At 35.0% G+C, this 18,192-nt stretch overlaps 1 protein-coding gene across 5 annotated transcripts in view; it reads right to left on the bottom strand.

Moving 5' to 3' along the window:
* Positions 1-18,192, bottom strand: part of RANBP17 (RAN binding protein 17) — a 317,076-nt gene that overhangs the window by 231,947 nt on the left and 66,937 nt on the right. For all 5 annotated transcript variants that reach the window (XM_032851794.1, XM_032851791.1, XM_032851792.1 and 2 more), the window contains one exon: positions 7,820-7,955. In XM_032851794.1, the coding sequence (XP_032707685.1) occupies positions 7,820-7,955 (136 nt within the window). The remainder of the gene's footprint in view (positions 1-7,819; positions 7,956-18,192) is intronic.

Raw genomic sequence — 18,192 nt, 5'->3', positions numbered from 1 at the left:
AATCCACTTAAAAAACAGAATGCATATTCTGCTGCTGTTGGGTATAGTGTTCCATAGTTGTCTATGGTCTACTTGGTTTACAAAGTTGTTCAAGACCTTCTTAAAGACCTCCTGCCTAGTTGTTCTATTCATTATTTTTAAAACGAAGTCATTAAATCTTCAACTATTATTATTATTTCTGTCACTTTTGTTTCATATATTTTGGACCTCTCTTGTTAGGTACATATATGTTTTAATTGCTATCTCTTCCTTATGGGTTGACCCTTTTATCATAAAATGTTCCTGTTTATCCTTAGTGGCATTTTTTGTTTTAAAGTCTACTTTGTTTGGTCTTAGTATAGACACTCCAGCTTTTTAATGGTTGCTGTCTATGTGATATATCTTTTGCTATCTTTTTACTTTCAACTTATTTGTATTCTTGAATTTAAAATGTATGTTCTATACATAGATAGCATGTGTAACATTATTTTTTTAAAAATCCAATCTAATAATATCTGCTATTGGTTGGGTTGCATAATCCAGTCTAAATTTAATGTTATTATTGATATTGTTAGATCTATGTTCCCCATTTTTGTCATTTTTTTCCTTTAGCCTTCCTATGAGAGTGCTTTTACATTAAATGTGCTGCTTTTACATTAAATGAATATTTTTTAGTTAATATTTTAGTAACTTTAATTTTAATAATTTTTTAACTATCTATTTTTTAGTTACTTTCTGGGTAGTTTCCCTAGGACTCAACATATACATCTTATCAGACTCTACCTCAGATTTATACTAACTTAATTCAAAAAGACAAAGAAATGTTATTCCTATATAGCTCTATTCCTTCTTCTCCCTTTTTGTAATATTATTATTATATGATAAAATTTATTACTTTATATATTATATATCTAACAATAAATCATGATAATTATTTCTTCACTTAATTTTACATCTTTTAATGAAGTTGAGAGAAAGAACAAAAATATACGTCTAAAGTGTTTGTTACGTCAACTTTCTTATTTACCATTTCTCGTTCTTTTTTATTGGTTCTCGTGGATTCGAGTTGCCATCTTGTGTCATTTCCTTAGCCCCCAACTTCGCTACTACCGATCTTCTTCATGCTGTTATTGGCAAATATATTAAATATTACATATGCTATATGCCATCAATACAGTGTTATGTGTATAAAATGTAATTATCTTATCCAATTGCTTTTTAAATCAGTTAAGAGAAAAAGTACTATATTTTATAATTGCCTAATTACCTTCACTGACCATAATAAGGAGCTTATTTTATACATAATGAGCATTGTTCTTTCATGTGGATTTATCTGAGGTTGAGGTCACTTGCTTTTAACCTAAAGTACTGTTATTAGTATTTCTTAGAAGGCAGCTTTGAAAGCAATGAATTCTCTGTTTTTTGTTTGCCTGGTAATGTCTTTAATTTTCCAAAATAGTTTTGCTGGATATAGAATTCTTGGTTACTGGTTTAGCACTTTGACTATGTCATCTACTGTCTTTTGACCTCTGCTGTTTCTAAAGACTAATCAGCTATTAGTCTTATTGGTATCCCTTGCATGTAACGAGTAGTTTTCTTTTCTTTTTTTTATTTTTAAGATTTTATTTATTTATTTGACAGAGAGAGACACAGCAAGGGAGGGAATACAAGCAGCGGGGAAGGACAGAGGGAGAAGCAGGCTTCCTGCTAAGCAGAGAGCCCAATGCAGGGCTCAATCCCAGGACCCTGGGATCATGACCTGAGCTGAAGGCGGATGTTTAACAACTATGCCACCCAGGTGCCCCTTTCTTTAAGTTTTTATTCAACATTTCCATACATCACCCAGTGCTTATCACAAATGTACTCTAATCCCCATCACCAGTTTAACCCATCCTCCCCACCCACCTCCCTCTGGTAACTGTGATAAATATTCTTTCTCTTGCTGCTATCAACATTTTCTCTTTCAGGATTATTACTATGATGTGTTTTTAATGTGGACCTTTGTTGTATTCTTTGATGTGCAATGTTTTCCAACAAATGTGGTAAATTTTAAGCCATTATTGCCTTATTGATTTTTTAAAGATTTATTTATTTGAGAGAGAAAGAATGCATGCAAGGGAATGGGGGAGGGGCAGAGGGAAAGGAAAGAGACTCTCAAGCAGATTCCCCACTGAGCATGGAGCCCATCTCAGGACTCAGAGATCACTATCTGAGCCAAAGGCAGATGCTTAAGATGCTATCCTCAAGCTTGTTAATTCTTTATTCTGTCAGTTTAAATATACTGTTGAGGCCTTCAAGTGAATTTTTCATTTTTAATTATTGTACTTTTCAACTACAGAATTTCTATTTTTTTCCATCTTTAATAATTTGTATCTCTATTAAAATTCTCTATTTGGTGACACACTGTTATCATACCTTACTTTACATAACAAGTCTTAACAATATTGAGTCTTCCAACTCACAAATATGGTATACAGCTATTTACTTAAGCCTCATTTCATTTCTTTCAATGATGTTTTACAGTTTTCACCCAGTCTAAGTGTATATGTATTTTCAACTTTTCAAGATATTGCTAAACTATTTTCAAAAAAAACACATTTTACTGGTTTGGATTCCACTAGGAGTGTATAGGAGTGTTTTCTATTTTACTTCCTCACAAATACGTACCTTCATCAGACTTTTTAACTGTCTCCAGCTAATAGGTATGGTATCATATCTCACTATAGCTTTAATTTGCATTTCCCTAAGTCCATGAGAGGATGAACATTTTTTCATGTTGATTAGAGACTATGATTTCCTCTTTTGTAAATTGTTTATTCATATCTTTGGCCCATTTTTCTACTAGGCTATTTTTCTCTTATTGATTGATAGAAATTGTTTATATAACTGGGTATTGATTCTCTTTAAGTTACATGTATCAGGTCTCATCCTGTCTCCAGTTTGTCTTTTTATTTTGTTTACTGTGTATTTCGAGCTGCAGAAATTTTTATTTTTAATATGGGTAGAATTAATCAACCTTTGCATTTACAGTTTGGGCTTTTTATGCCTTAAATAAAAAAATCCTTCCTATCCCTAAATGATAATCTTCTGCTTTTCACACTAAGATCCACTGACTAATTTAGATTTAATTTTTGTATGCTGTGGAGTAATAATCCAAATATTTACATAGATAGAACCAAAAGCCCAGCACCCTTGATGTAAAAGTCTGTCTTTCCTTATTATATAGCATTTCACTGTAGAAGAGGGGGTAAATTTTGTAATTGTTTCTTTGTCCATCTTCCTCTTTAATTATAAATTAAATTTAATTTAAATATAAATTATTAATTAATTATAAACTTAGTGGAGAGATGGACCATCCTATTTGCTATTGTATCCCTGGTCCTAATTTGCAGTAGTGACTTATTAATATTCACTGGATAATAAGAAGGAACAGGTAAGAGGGAAAGAAGTGCAGCACACACAAAGCATGTCATAGAGTAGAATCCAGTGTCAAAAGAAAAGGCTGCAAAGGTAGGAAAACCCTGACCATAATAAGGAGCTTATTTTATACATAATGAGAAACCAGTAAGAATTTCAAGCAGAGAAATTCTGCAAATTTTAAAGTCTGAAAAAAGCAAGTATTAAGACAACACACAGCAACACATACTGTACTGGGAGAGGGAGAATAAACTATTCAAACACTTAGGAGGGCAACTTGATAGTACCTTGTAAAGCTGAAAATTGTAGTCTACAGCCCAGCAATTCCACTCCCAGGATTCACCTTCAAGACACTCTCATACATATGCATGAGGAAAAAGGTATTAGAATGTTTACTGCACTATTTTCTATAATCTTTAAAACTGGAAACAATCTAACATAAATTAACAGAAAAATAAGTGTAATGGCACAGTAATATACTGTAATACCATTTAATAATTTAAAAAAATTAGGTCTGTATGTATCACCATGGATAAATCTCAACAACAAGGTTGATCAAAAATGGCAAGTTTCTGCACACTAATTTTCTATAAAGTTAACAGTGCTAGGTTTTGTTTCAAACTACACAGAAATGTGGGAATAGAACAAAATCATGCATGAAAATAACACTAAATTTAAGATAATGGTTACTTTGCGGGCAAGAAGTAAGAACAGAATCAGAACAACAGGCCACTAACATTTCATTTAAAAATATACAGATCTGAAGCAAACAGAGCAAAGCATTCAGATTTGACAAAGTTGGAGGGTGGGTGTATGAGTGTTCGTTACACTATTCTCTCTGGTTTCTGCTGAAGGAAAGATTACTTTCCTTCATTTTCCATATTACCACAAGGCAGTATGGAAAATTGACTGAAGTGGGGAAAAGGCAAAAAAGGAAACAAAGAGGAGAGTCAGAAAACTTTTGAAGTCCAGTGAGAAATGACAAGCAGTACCAATGAGGATAAAAACTGAGGGCCTGAGAAAAGAGTCAAACTGAAAGATACTAAGAAAATAAAATCTGCAAGATTAGGTGACAGACCAGATATAAAAAGTAAGAACAAAGTGGAAATTTGGGGTTCACAGTCATTCTTCCTCAAAATTGGAAAGTAGGAGGGATGGGTTTCGGGAAATTCAGACCTATAGAGACTGGAAGGCCTATTCAATATCGCAGTGAAAGATCCAACAGGAGGCAGTACAGCAAAGTGATAAGCATCACAGGCTCACTTATCAGGTGTTCTGGGTTCAAACCCAGATTCAGCCACTTAAACACATTAATTAACCATTTCAAACCTCAGGTTCCAAATCTGTAAAAAGGGGTGGGCAGAGTGTTAATAAAAACAACTATGCCCACAGGTCTTTGTGAGATGAAATTAGATGCCTGTCAAGTGCTATGTGAAATCTTTGACACAGACTATTTCTTCAATAAATGCCTACAGCTACTATTTACGACTCTTCTTTCTCATTTAGAGCACATGCTTCTATTCTATATATCACTTAGGTTTCCTCAATGATTCCACCTGGGTTCCTGAAGCACTTATGCGTATCTAAAAATTTGAGGATGCTTAGCAGTATACCTTATTTAAAACTGCCAAAAAATTTCACTAAACAATTTCACTAATCTCATTTTTCAACTCAAGAACATACCTTTTATCACATGAATGTATTATGTATGAGATCTAGACCCAAAATCCTATGGAATTCTACTAAATATATACATTCAACCATTATTTAGTAGAAAGCATATAAGCAATATGTCAGGCACTTGGAGGTCATAATAAAAAAGGTGGAGACAGCCCTAACCCGAATTATAGTCAATGTATGTTTTGCTAACAAACAAATACAATGCAGTGTAATAGTGCTAAAATAGGGTGTTAGAGGAACACAGAGAAAAAGGAATTCTCCCAGAATTTAAGAAGGTCATCCTAAAGGATGGGGTATCTGATGTGAAAGATAAAGTAGAAGTCAACAGAGTAAGACAGTAAGGTGGAAGTTTGATTTAAAAGAAATAATGTTCTAGGCAGAGGAAACATTTGTCTGAAGGCCCAGAATCGACAGAGAACACAAGCTGTTGAAGTTGAAAAAACTTTAGTACACATAAAGTATGCAGTAAAAATATGGAGGACTGACACATGAAACTGCTGACATACATAGAAAAAAGACTGGGAAGAACTTTGTAAGTCATGCTTTATATGGTTCAATTAAATGAGATAATGCTTAAGAGTGTTCAGTTACTGATTAAAGAAAATAAGTGCACACTAAGTATTTTTTGCCTACTAGTTATCTAACACTCTCCCCTTTATTTGCCACAGTTTGGAAAGTGACAATATAGTCACCAAAAAAAAATATTTTCCATCTGGTCTTCCTTGGTTGGTTGCCAGAAAACTAGTAGAGAACTTATAAATGTCTCAGATGGTTTGTTTCATTTGTAAAATGGGAACCATAATCCCAACTTTGAAAAAGTGAAACAAACAAAATAATACCAACTTTGCAGGATTACTGTAAGGATTAGAAGGAGTATGAAGAGTTCCTAGAGGAGTGCCAGGGCACATATCAAGGACCCCTCAACACTCTCTTCGAGGCTTTACAAAGGCAGATTGGCAGACAAGCCCGAGAAAGGGAAAGCAGAAAGCTCTGGCTTCCCCTTAGGACTGTGCAGTAGGAATGCCTTGGAAATAAAATCACTGTAGGACTACACACTTTTTGAAGAAACAGCATTAGATGCATACACCAAAAACGTTGTTTTAATGGAAGAATCAACCCCAGTCTATAATATGCTCATTTTTTCCTAATATGTAAGCTCTTTCAAAAAAGAAAAACCGACCTTCTATAATTCACTTTTTTTCACGATTACCTCATAAAGATATATAAATGTGTCTTTTTCTGTGACCTGTTTCTTGACATCTAAAACTCTCATATTTTTTTTTCTATTTTTTTAATGTAACAACAAAAATTCTGGAAAAAAATTCCTAAATCCCATTGATGTAAAAAACTAGTGTCATTTTACATATATCTTTCCTAGTATTTTAAACACAATTAATATGAAGGCTTTTCTACTCCATGTTCTACTATTCTGATTTAAGACCCTGAACAAACATATATTGGATTACTAATGTTTAAAGAGTATTCACTTTTGTGAAAGCAAAATATCAAACGCTCTGGGTACATTTAAAATAAGATAATTTATCATAATTTGATTTATTCTCAACCTTCAAGTAACACAACTTGGATTTTAAAAGAGATACCCTGTATAAATGTCATACCATGTAATTTTTGTCTGACTCTAATTTGTCCTTCTATCAAACTAAAACATTTATTTCTAGTTACTCCTTTTTCTCCCTAATGGTCTCATTCAATGGCAACTAAATTCTAAGAAAGTTTTATTGAAATGGCAATAAAATATCACAATATATTTGACAAAGGAAGCACCAAGCTATATCACTTTCTTAAAAAGCAAAGAAAATAAACCCGAAATAAACTAAAGGATGATATTAACAAAACCAAACAAAAATTTTTCCCACTATTATATGACTATTATGAACAGAAAAGCATAAATGTATTGAAGGTTATGCTAAATTTCCCATAGGGGAAAAAACTCAGTTCAATATAAAAAGCTTATTCTAAATATTTCAAGTAAGAAATCCTTCAACATTACTAATAGGAGCTATGAATCCAAAGGAGATAAGACTGTCCTTACGACTTCTTATAGAGAAGGCTTAGAAAGAGTTACTATTTCAGAAGAAGAAGAAAATCTCATAGATCTTACTCAGTGTCACAAGTACTACTAAATATCTGGTTAGGGTTCACAAAAATTAGCCCCCATAATCCCTCATTATGCCTTAGGATCAATTCATCGAAATTTGTTGATGCTAAACTTTCAATCATCATACTACAAGTGTCCTCTACATTAAGGTGATTTAACTATGGCCTCTCACAGACAGGTCTAGCTCTCCTGATTCTCATCAGTTATCATGTAAAAATGCCGAGTAATGAGCGAAAAATATACTGGAAACCACATAAATAAGTGACCAAAAAAAGCCCACAACTACTAAAAGAGGAAATCTTTTGTTTTAAACTTTGAAATAAATATAAGGCAAAATCTTTTAAAGTGTTTAAAATAATCGTAGTTCTTTAATGACTAGCCACATAAAAAATATTCACTAACTCTGCCAATCAATCTTCAAATAAAATGGTAAATCTAGGCGTAAAATAAGCAAATTAATTTCAAGTTGCCTTCAATGCCAATTAATCAATCGATTTCAATTAATCAATTAAATTTCTTAGGTAGAAATTGCCTAAATATATCATTCAGCTTAAAGCTATTATATGTGAACATCTTTCTTCATTTTCAGTAAGAGTTTCTAAAAAATCTCTAGTAAAAACCTACCTTTGAGGTTCTTTGAAGTTGATCGCCAACATACGTTTTACGAAACTGATCCAAGAACCACAGAATTGCAAGCTCTATTTTCTCATTAGAACACTGAGGCAATCCAGTATCCATTAAGGATATAAGCTGAAAAACTCTTTTCATGAAGGAGAAAAAAAAAGGCTTCAGTAAAAATTCTTGGAGAAACAACATTAAAACATTTATCATCAATGTAGTGTAATATATAATCACTTAAATGTGGGAAAATACAAAAGCTTACAAAGAAAATATTTTAAAAACCATCTGAAATCCTAATACTAAGAGATAATAAAATTGGGTCTAAGTCCCCAATTCCTTCTAGTCTTTTTCCTAAGACCTACACATACACGTACATACAGAGAAACCTACAAGGACATACTTATTATTTCATTAAAAATTTAGGTATAAATGCATATGACATATACATATAAATATATTAGCATATATATAAGTAAATACCTATAATTATATGTAATATATATACAGATATAAATTAATATCTACATCTATATAAAATTTCAGTACAAGAAAAATGATATTGAATGTGTAGTTTTGTATTTTACCTTTTCATTCAACCTTAAGGTTTTTATATAATTACGTATGTGGGGTCATATTTTCAATGAATAGTGAAAATTTTACCTGGAATAATTTATAAGATGATCTTAATAAAATCAAGTATTTTTAATATAAGTATACAACTATTATTACCAGATAATCACAAAGTAACTAAAGGTTAAGTCAAATTTCCTAGAGAAACAATTTAACTTAATATAATAAAAAGCTTAGTCTAGAGTTTTTGAAAAAAGAAATCTTTGTATTGCCTATTTTCATTAAAAATTTCCAATGGATGGCTGCCAAGTCTCTGACGTTAACAAAATCAGCTTATTATAATCATCTTTCTTAAGGACCAAGAAGTGGAGGTTACTGAGAACCAGCACTTTTTTCTTCTTTTTCTAACTGCACAAAGACAGCTACGTCTAGTCCTGACCTGCATGCTTCCTTCCACGTATGCACACAGGAACATATACACATGCTATTAATAGTTCCTATGTCCTTCCAGAGATTTTGTTAAATGTATATATAGACAAATATGACTGTATGTTCTCCTCCCAACTCCTTTAAACATATGGAACATACTATTATACTTACGGTTCCAACCCTAGCTTTTTCCATTTATCTTATAGATCTTTCCATATCAGCCATCAAGAGTTTCCTCATTCTCTCTTGCAACTGTTTATATTACATGAATATGCTATAATATTTTCAAACATTCTCCTACACATGGGCACAGCTTAAAATTTTTGCTGTTGCAAAAATGCTGCAATTAACCATCTTGTATACATCATTTCACACATGTGTATTACAACAAACACTTCTAAAAGTAAAACCACTAGTTTAAAGAATATAAATTTTTATAATGTTGATCCTTTTAATAAATTGTTCTCCATAGAAATTGAAACAATTTATATTCCTATCTCCAATCTCTAAGTGTCTATATACACTCAGTTCAGATGATATGAAACTCTAAAATATTCACTGAAATCTGAAAAATGGCATCTCAGTGCAATTTTATTTTATTTTTCTCTCATGTATGTGAGGTTAAAATTTTTCCGAGTTTTTAAGCCATGTATATGTCCTTGCTTGTGACCTATTTGTCCATATTCTTTGCCAATTCTTCCTACTGGGCTGTCATTTTATTGTTGATTTCTATGAATTCTTTATATATTAGGAAACTGAGTTCTTTGTCTTTGATTCAGCTATAAAATTTTATCTCAGTTTTGTCTCTTGACTGATTATGGTGTTGTTGGTTTTTTTAAAGATTTTATTTATTTATTCAACAGAGAGATCACAAGTAGGCAGAGAGGCAGGCAGAGAGAGGAGGAAGCAGGCTCCTCACTTAGCAGAGATCCTGATGTGGGGCTTGATCCCAGGACCCTGAGATCATGACCCGAGCCAAAGGCAGAGGCTTAATCCACTGACCCACCCAGGCGCCCCTGATTATGGTGTTTTTAATGCTGTGGAGAAGTTTTTGCTATACAAAATTTTCATTCATTTTTTAAAGATTTATTTATTTCTTTTAGAGAGAATACATGAGTTGGGGGTGCTGGCAGAGGAAAAAATCTTCAAGCAGAGTCCACACTAAGTGCAAAGCCAGACTTGGGGCTCGAACCCACCCCCCATGAGATCACGACCTTAATCGAAACCAAGAGTTCAACACTTAACCAACTGAGCCACCCACGTACTCCTTTCATCACATTTTTATTTATTTAATTTTTGAAAATTTAATTTATTTATTTGTCAAAGAAAGAGAGCACAATCAGGGGGAGCAACAGGTAGAGGAGACAGAGGGAGAAGCAGGCTCCCCACCGAGCAAGGAGGCCAATGTAGGACTTGATCCCAGGACCCTGAGATCATGACCTGGGCAGAAGGCAGGCAGATGCTCAACTGACTGAGCCACCCAGGCATCCCTCATCAATTTTTTAAATGGATTTTGCATACTAACAAAGTCTTCGCTAAATCTGAGGGGGTTTGTTTTGTTTTGTTTTGATTTTACATTTATGTCTCTCATACATTTGAGCTTATCTTGAACACATCTTGTGAGATACGGATCAACATTTTTTCCTTTTCCCCATTTTAGCCAGGTGCTTCAACACCATTTCCTTCTTATATAGTCTATTTTTTGCTCACCATTTCAATTATATCCCTTATCATATACCCTCAGTTCATTTATGCATTCAGATTCCTTTACCAGACCTTATATTGTATTCCAGTGATCAGTCTCAATAAATATACCTTGATCAATTTTTTTTCAAATTATTTAGTATTTTTCCGAAACATTATTTTTAATGGATGTAAATTAAAGACTATCTCAAAGTTTGAGCATCTCATTTTGAATTAAGTTCATATTTCAAGGAAATACAACTATTGCCCTCTTCCCTACTTCCAAAGAATTCTACACAGTGTCTAGGTTATAGCATATAAACTTCTCTTAAAAAAGCTGAGACTTATGGGGTGCCTGGGTGGCTGAGTCAATTAAGCATCTAACTCTTGGTTTCGGCTCAGGTCCTGATCTTGGGGTCCTAGGACTGAGCCCCGAGTCAGGCTGTGCACTCAGAGGGAAATCTGCTTATCCTTCTCCTTCCTCCTCTGCTCCTCCTTGCACTCTCTCTTTCTCTCAAATAAATAAATAATCTTTAATAATGGGAAAAAAAAGAAAAAAAGGTTGGGATTTGTTGCCAAAGTATTATGAAATAGTATGTTGAAAACCATTTTATGGTTATAATTTCCTGTATTTATATTATTTAAAAGTAACTTTCATTTGCCACATATCCTTAATAACATTAAAATTTATGAAAGGAAATTTACTGATTAACAAATTTAAGAATTAGATTACTGTAGCCAAGTTGCTGGGTTTTTTTTTTTTTTTTTCCTAAGAAGATATGTCTGTTCTGTAATTTTGAGAGGAGTGACAAAGCTGACTTTTAGTCTGGATATTTCTGAATTAGCAGATTGCTGGAGTAATTTTTAGTTAAATAAATAGATATACGCATCAAACTATGCCTAGATCCAGGTGAATTTTCACATGACTTGAACAGGTATATCTTTTTTTTTTCCTTTTTTTTTTTTTTTTTAATTATTTACTGAGTGGGACTTTCCTTTTCCTACTCTGGCTCTTTGTGGATTCTACATACTCTCTCCTTTACTTTTTTTTTTTCCTTTTTATAGCATACATTCCAAAATCACAGGAAGATGTGAAACCAGAAGACACTTTGTTGGGATGCCTTTACAACTCAAGTAGAGCTGGTGATTTGCATTTGCCTAAGAGGAAATGCCATCCCAGCAGGAAAGCAGGAAAGAATTCCCAGCAGGGTACAGGATCCATTTGTCAAAGACCCTTTTTCTTTTTTTGTATTTATTTTTTTTTTAATTTTTTAAATTTATTTTCAGTGTAACAATATTCATTGGTTTTGCACCACACCCAGTGCTGCATGCAATCCGTGCCCTCTCCATTACCCACCACCTGGTTCCCCCAACCTCCCACCCCCCTCCCCTTCAAACCCCTCAGATTGTTTTTCCAGAGTCCATAGTCTCTCATGGTTCACCTCCCCTACCAATTTCCCTCAACTCCCTTCTCCTCTCCATCTCCCCTTGTCCTCCATGCTATTTGTTATGCTCCACAAATAAGTGAAACCATATGATAATTGACTCTCTCTGCTTGATTTATTTCACTCAGCATAATCTCTTCCAGTCCCGTCATGTTGCTACAAAAGTTGGGTATTCATCCTTTCCGATGGAGGCATAATACTCCATAGTGTATACGGACCACATCTTCCTTATCCATTCGTCCATTGAAGGGCATCTTGGTTCTTTCCACAGTTTGGTGACCGTGGCCATTGCTGCTATAAACATTGGGGTACAGATGGCCCTTCTTTTCACTACATCTGTACCTTTGGGGTAAATACCCAGTAGTGCAATTGCAGGGTCATAGGGAAGCTCTATTTTTAATTTCTTGAGGAATCTCCACACTGTTCTCCAAAGTGGCTGCACCAACTTGCACTCCCACCAACAGTGTAAGAGGGTTCCCCTTTCTCCACATCCCCTCCAACACATGTTGTTTCCTGTCTTGCTAATTTTGGCCATTCTAAGTGGTGTAAGGTGGTGATAGTTGCACAGGAAGTTCAGTTGCCACAGTCTAACATCCAAGTAATCATGGCTTAAACAATATGGATATTTATTTCTCTCTCAGGCAAATATCCAAGACAGTGCTCCAAGACGAGCTAGTGCTCCCCACTGAATCAGAGACTCGGGTGCCTTTCATCTTGTTGTTAACTTGCCTCCATTCAAACAATCACTCTCTGGTGGACAATGACTACTTCAGCTCTACCCATTATGTCCACACGTCTTGCATATACCACATTTGTTCCCATTTTCTGCCTAGAATACAATCACTTAACCACACCTAGCTGCAAGAGAGTCTAGTAAATCCAGACTTTATTCAGGTGGCCACATGCCTGGCAAATAATGAGGTATTGTACTACTTCAGAAGAAGGGAAGAAGAGACACTGCAGCTAGTAGTCTCTGCCATAGTGTCCATCAAAGATTTGTGGCCACCTTGAAAAGTAATTAAGGCCAAAGCTTGTATTGCATATATAATATTCACTTTCAGTTACCATTTATTGCCCTACATTTATTTTTCTCTTTATGTTAAATTACTTTTGGTAAAGAGCACGGAGGGAATAAAAAGACAAATATAACATTAAATCATTTTGGTCCAATATAAGCACACCATTTCAAATTCAAAGAAGTGAATTTTGGGTACTCAGTTGTTTATACTCCCCTACCTATCAAATAAGTATTCATTCAGTCAACAAATATCTGAGGGCCTACTATATGGCAGGTGTGCATTACAAGTCCAGAGTATAACAGTGAACAAAATATAGACATTCCTAGTCCTCCAGATAGCTAGAGTCTGTATAGCAAAAGACATAAAATAAAACAAGCAATTAAAATAAAGAATGACAAGTGCCATAATAAACAATACAAAGAAATCAGTAAAGAATTCATAATATTCTAGGATAGAACAGGGCAAATAAAGAGTGTGTCCAGAGAAAGGGGAAAGCCTGTGTAGCTAAGTAGCTAACTAAAAAGGGAAGGAAATGCATGGCTCATTTAAGAGCTGAAAAAAGTGAAATGTGGCTATAAAACAACCAACGTCCAAAGATGAGGCTAATGAGACAGGCGGGAGCCAGATCATGAAGAACCCGATGAGCCATGTTGATTTTAAACCCAATAGCAATGGAAAGCATTGCAGAGTCTGAGCAAAGCACTGACATAAAGAGATCTGTACTTCAGAAAGCCAGGAAGGAAGCAAGGCATCCATATAAAACTGTAGCATGAACCCACGTGAAAGGTGGTAAGAGCTAAAATGGCAGGGGAGATAGAAACAACTAGACTAACTGGCCTAACTAGAAGGCAGAAATGAGAGGATTTGGAGATGAAGGCTACACGGATGTTAGAGAGAGGAAAAAGGAAACGTTAAAGATAACTCCTGGGATGCAGGCTTAGACAACTGAGTGGATGGTGATGAGACATGAGAAGAGAGTCAGGGCTGGGAGGGAAGGGAAGAGAGGAGTTTAATTTTAGCCACTGAATTGAAGACACATGTGGAACACAACTTTCAAGTAAACAGCTCAACATAATTTGGAAGTCAGAAGACAAGAATTACTAAAACAACAGAGAATCACTGATCAATGCTGAAGGCTCAGCTGAGGTAAAAAATGGTATCTTCATTGACAAATGGTACCTATATACAGTGGTGTACAATTTCTTTTATTATCACTCAACAAATCAGAGAAAACTCTGAATTCCTTCAAGGTTAAGGTTTTGTCAGGCAAATGAGATAAAAATATAGCAGTGAACAAAGCAGATAAAGCTTATTCCTTCCCTTACTCTACTGGAATGAACAAATAAACATCAATAGGTAATAAGTACTATGAAAAAAATAAACTGGGAAAGGATGTTATTTCGGATTGGGAAGTCAGGGCAGGAAGAGACAGCTGGGTACACCCCTGACTGAAGCGAAGGAGTACTGTATAAATATCTAGAGGAAAGCATTCCTAGCACAAGTGCAGAGGTCCTAAAGTGAGAACATACTGGTAACACTCAAAGAACAGCAAGGAGGCCAGTGTGGTTGAGCTGTATGAGAAAAGGTAGGAAATGAAGTCAGGTAGCACAGGAAGCGCAGGGAGCTCTGAGCCATGACAACGACCCTGGCATTTGTTTCAAGTGTGACAGGAAGCCACTGGAAGCTTATGGATAGAGAAGAGTAGAATAACATGATTTCATGGGAAAGAAACTGAAGTCATCCATAGGAGAGCAGAGTTTGGGGGAGAGAGCAAACTCTGAGCTAGCTGCCAAAGGTTTCAATGATGAGGGATGACAGGGAGATGAACAGGTCAGAGAAACAAGGAGAGATGGAGGGTGGCATAACTGAGAGAAATAAGCCTCTAACAGTAGCAGCCACTCTACTGGCACGAGCAAACTGAGAGGATACAGGATGAATAAAACAAAATCTCTGGGTAAATTCTCAAGAGGTTTACGTTCTGGTAATGATGAATGAAACCGAAATGACTATAAAATTATCTTTACTTAATTAGAATTGCATGGTCTGAGCACGATTTGCTAAGTTAAAGAAGCATATTTAAATATTTTAAAGTAACATGTTTTAATTAAAATGATCACAATATGGGGAGCTTTTATGAATATTAACCTTTTCTTGATAAAATAGCATAGAGGTTTTTGGCAGAAGCTTCACAATCTTCCAATTTGGTAGTGTTCTCCCAGGAGTTAGAAAGGTATCATATAACAACACAGAGAAGGCAACAATATTCAGTTACTTGGAACTTCTCCATAGGAAATTGATATTTTAAAATTCTACATAAAACATCATTCTTATTGGGGCGCCTGGGTGGCTCAGTGGGTTAAAGCCTCTGCCTTCACCTCAGGTCATGATCTCAAGGTCCTGGGATCGAGCTCCGCATCGGGAACTCTGCTCAGCAGGGAGCCTACTTCCTCCTCTTTCCTTCTGCCTGCCTCTCTGCCTACTTGTGATCTCTGTCAGATAAATAAATAAAATCTGTCAAATAAATAAATAAGATCATTCTTATTCAATTTAAAATCTCAATATTTTAAAACACATATTTATGTTTTTTCTATGCCCCACTTTGAATCTGCTTAGTCCTGTTTACATACCCACCAACCTATTCACTACCTTTCACCCCACCCCTGGCTTCAACTACTTGCCTTGTAGCTCCAGTAAAAATGTACATAGTTCCTGCAGTTGTAAATCCTCACCCGGGGAGAAGAGAGGTCTATGACAGCTCAAGCCCTACCTCCCAACTCAGTAGGACCAACAGCAACAGAAGCTCTGGCTTCTCCAATGGCACCTCAAAGAGGCCAGGCAATGCAGTTATGAAGTGTGAAAAAGTTAAAACACCCCAGGAGTAGACGTTAATATGAAATGGAACACAGAAATAAGGAAACTAATAAAAAATTGGACACAGAAATAAGCAAACAGAAAAATGGCTTGCCCATAGTCCCCTGTCTTCCTGCTACCACCATGGACTGTTTTCAAGCACAGTGGTTCCATGTGGCCTCTAGGGAAAACTCCTAGAGGAGCGACCAGGTGTGTAATATACTACCTTATACACTTGATTCTCCTTATTCATGGTGGTTATGTTCTATTAAAGACATTAAGCAAAGTGAATTAGTATATTGATACTGAATATACTGAACCACTGCATTCCCAGAGGAGACACAGGGTTAGGGCGCCTGCGGAACTCTGGTCACAATATTTTCATCAGCCAATCAACACATAACTTTATGTGTGCTTCTCTTTAAAGACATCTTAGTTAATATATTGTTGATTCACTAACACCGAACTCTTGGTCAACAACACAATAATTTGTGCCTGAACAAGGCTTACCTAACGTATGTATTTTCTCTGTAAGGTACTTCACAGCTTTTTTTTTTGTGCCTAGGAACACTAGAGAACTGTATCAGGGACCACCAACAAAAAGCACAAAAATGTGAGATATAGGGCATTAAACAGACAATGAAAAGCATGAGAGTTTGAAACAAGAAGGTACAGACAGCATCTGTTCAGCCTCACATGGGAAAGTGGGTATCAGGCAACTCAAATTTTTCATCACCAAGCACATATCCAAAAATGACTGCGGTAGCACCATGAGTATTGGTTTGGGGGTGACAAATAAATTTTAGCAAGTACACAGATTTGCAAAAATGGAATATGTGAGTTGGGAGCACAGACTCTATTTGTTTTCTCTTACTCTCTCACTCTTCTTGTTCCTTCATTTTTATCTTCCTTGAAAATGCCCCATTCTCCCTGTCAATAAAGCCTTAGACCACAGAATTCACCTAACACTTTGTTTTTCTAGGCAATGACTAAAACACAAACCAAATCTTATTTAAAGTTAAATATGTTTGCTGCTTAAAGAAAAAATTAAAATTTTGTACTTGGCAAATATACACCTGCTTTTGTTTATTTTCTTAGCAGATATACACCTGCTTTTGTTTATTTCCTGTTATATATTTCTCAGGAAAATAATGCCAGTGGGTATTTCTCTACTTGATGATGAAAACTTAAAAATCAAACTAATTATAGCAAAAAGTATACTTACTTTTCACTTTACTAAATTATGTAATATTAAAAGATGGCACAGAAGCAAATTATTCACTGTTTAAAATTAACCAAAGCATTCTAAGAATACCCTCTTCATATTTTAAAGTTATTTGATATTAGAAATAAATCTTAGGAAAGCTAAAAATATTTATGTTCCATTCAGACTCAAGTTTCACTAAAGCAAGTGCTAGTTTAAAGGTTAAAAAGATTATGGAATGAAGAGAAAAATTTCTATTCAGAATGGTAACAAATTTATTAAATACTCAGGGATATATTTATGAATAGTAAGGTAGGAAAATGCCACAATGAGGTCTAATAATTTTAAGGACCTTGGTAGGGTGATAGTATATTGGGTGGTGGCAAAATTCGGGTGGCATACGTGTGGTCAAAAGCAATGGAGGGCACCTGGGTTGCTCAGTTGGTTAAGCGACTGCCTTTGGCTCAGGTCATGATCCCGGAGTCCTGGGATCGAGTTCCGCATCAGGCTCCCAGCTCCCTGGGGAGTCTGCTTCTCCCTCTGACCTCCCCTCTCATGCTCTCTCTCACTCTGTATCTCTCTCTCTCAAAAAAATAAAATCTTTAAAAAAAAAAAAAAAGAGCAATGAATAGTCAGTTACCCGATACAAGCTTTGTTTATGATCATGGACAGGTTTTTCACTTCATGACCATAGCCTCAATAAGGAGCAAGGAATTATTTCCCTTATATTCTATTCTACACGGAGGAAAACAGACTACAAAGACGAATGGAAAAGAATGAAAGGCTTAAAAAAGACCTAAGAATTTTGTGTAAAGATAAAAGTAGCATTTCAAGTCAGTAAAGGGTGGGGTTCGCATTAATTGGTTAATACTATGGGAACTTCGGGAAAAGTATATAAAACAAATGTCAAGTATTAAAAATTAAATATAAAAAGCTGAAACCATAAAAGAACTAGGAGAAAATCTAGGTGAATATTTTTATTATCTGGGTGTGGAACAACCTTCTAAGTCTGAAGAAAGGGGAAAATATGAGGAGAAAAATTCAGAGATTTCAATATATAAATATTTAAATCCATTACAAGAAAAAATTTTTTTTTATTTTTTATTTTTTTATTAATATAATGTATTATTAGCCCTAGGGGTACAGGTCTGTGACAAGAGACATTTCTGAAACAAA

This window comes from Lontra canadensis, unplaced genomic scaffold (assembly GCF_010015895.1).
Source record: "Lontra canadensis isolate GAN:19392208 unplaced genomic scaffold, GSC_riverotter_1.0 scaffold5, whole genome shotgun sequence".
NCBI lineage: Eukaryota > Metazoa > Chordata > Mammalia > Carnivora > Mustelidae > Lontra > Lontra canadensis.
This window is presented reverse-complemented; position numbering and strand designations above follow the sequence as displayed.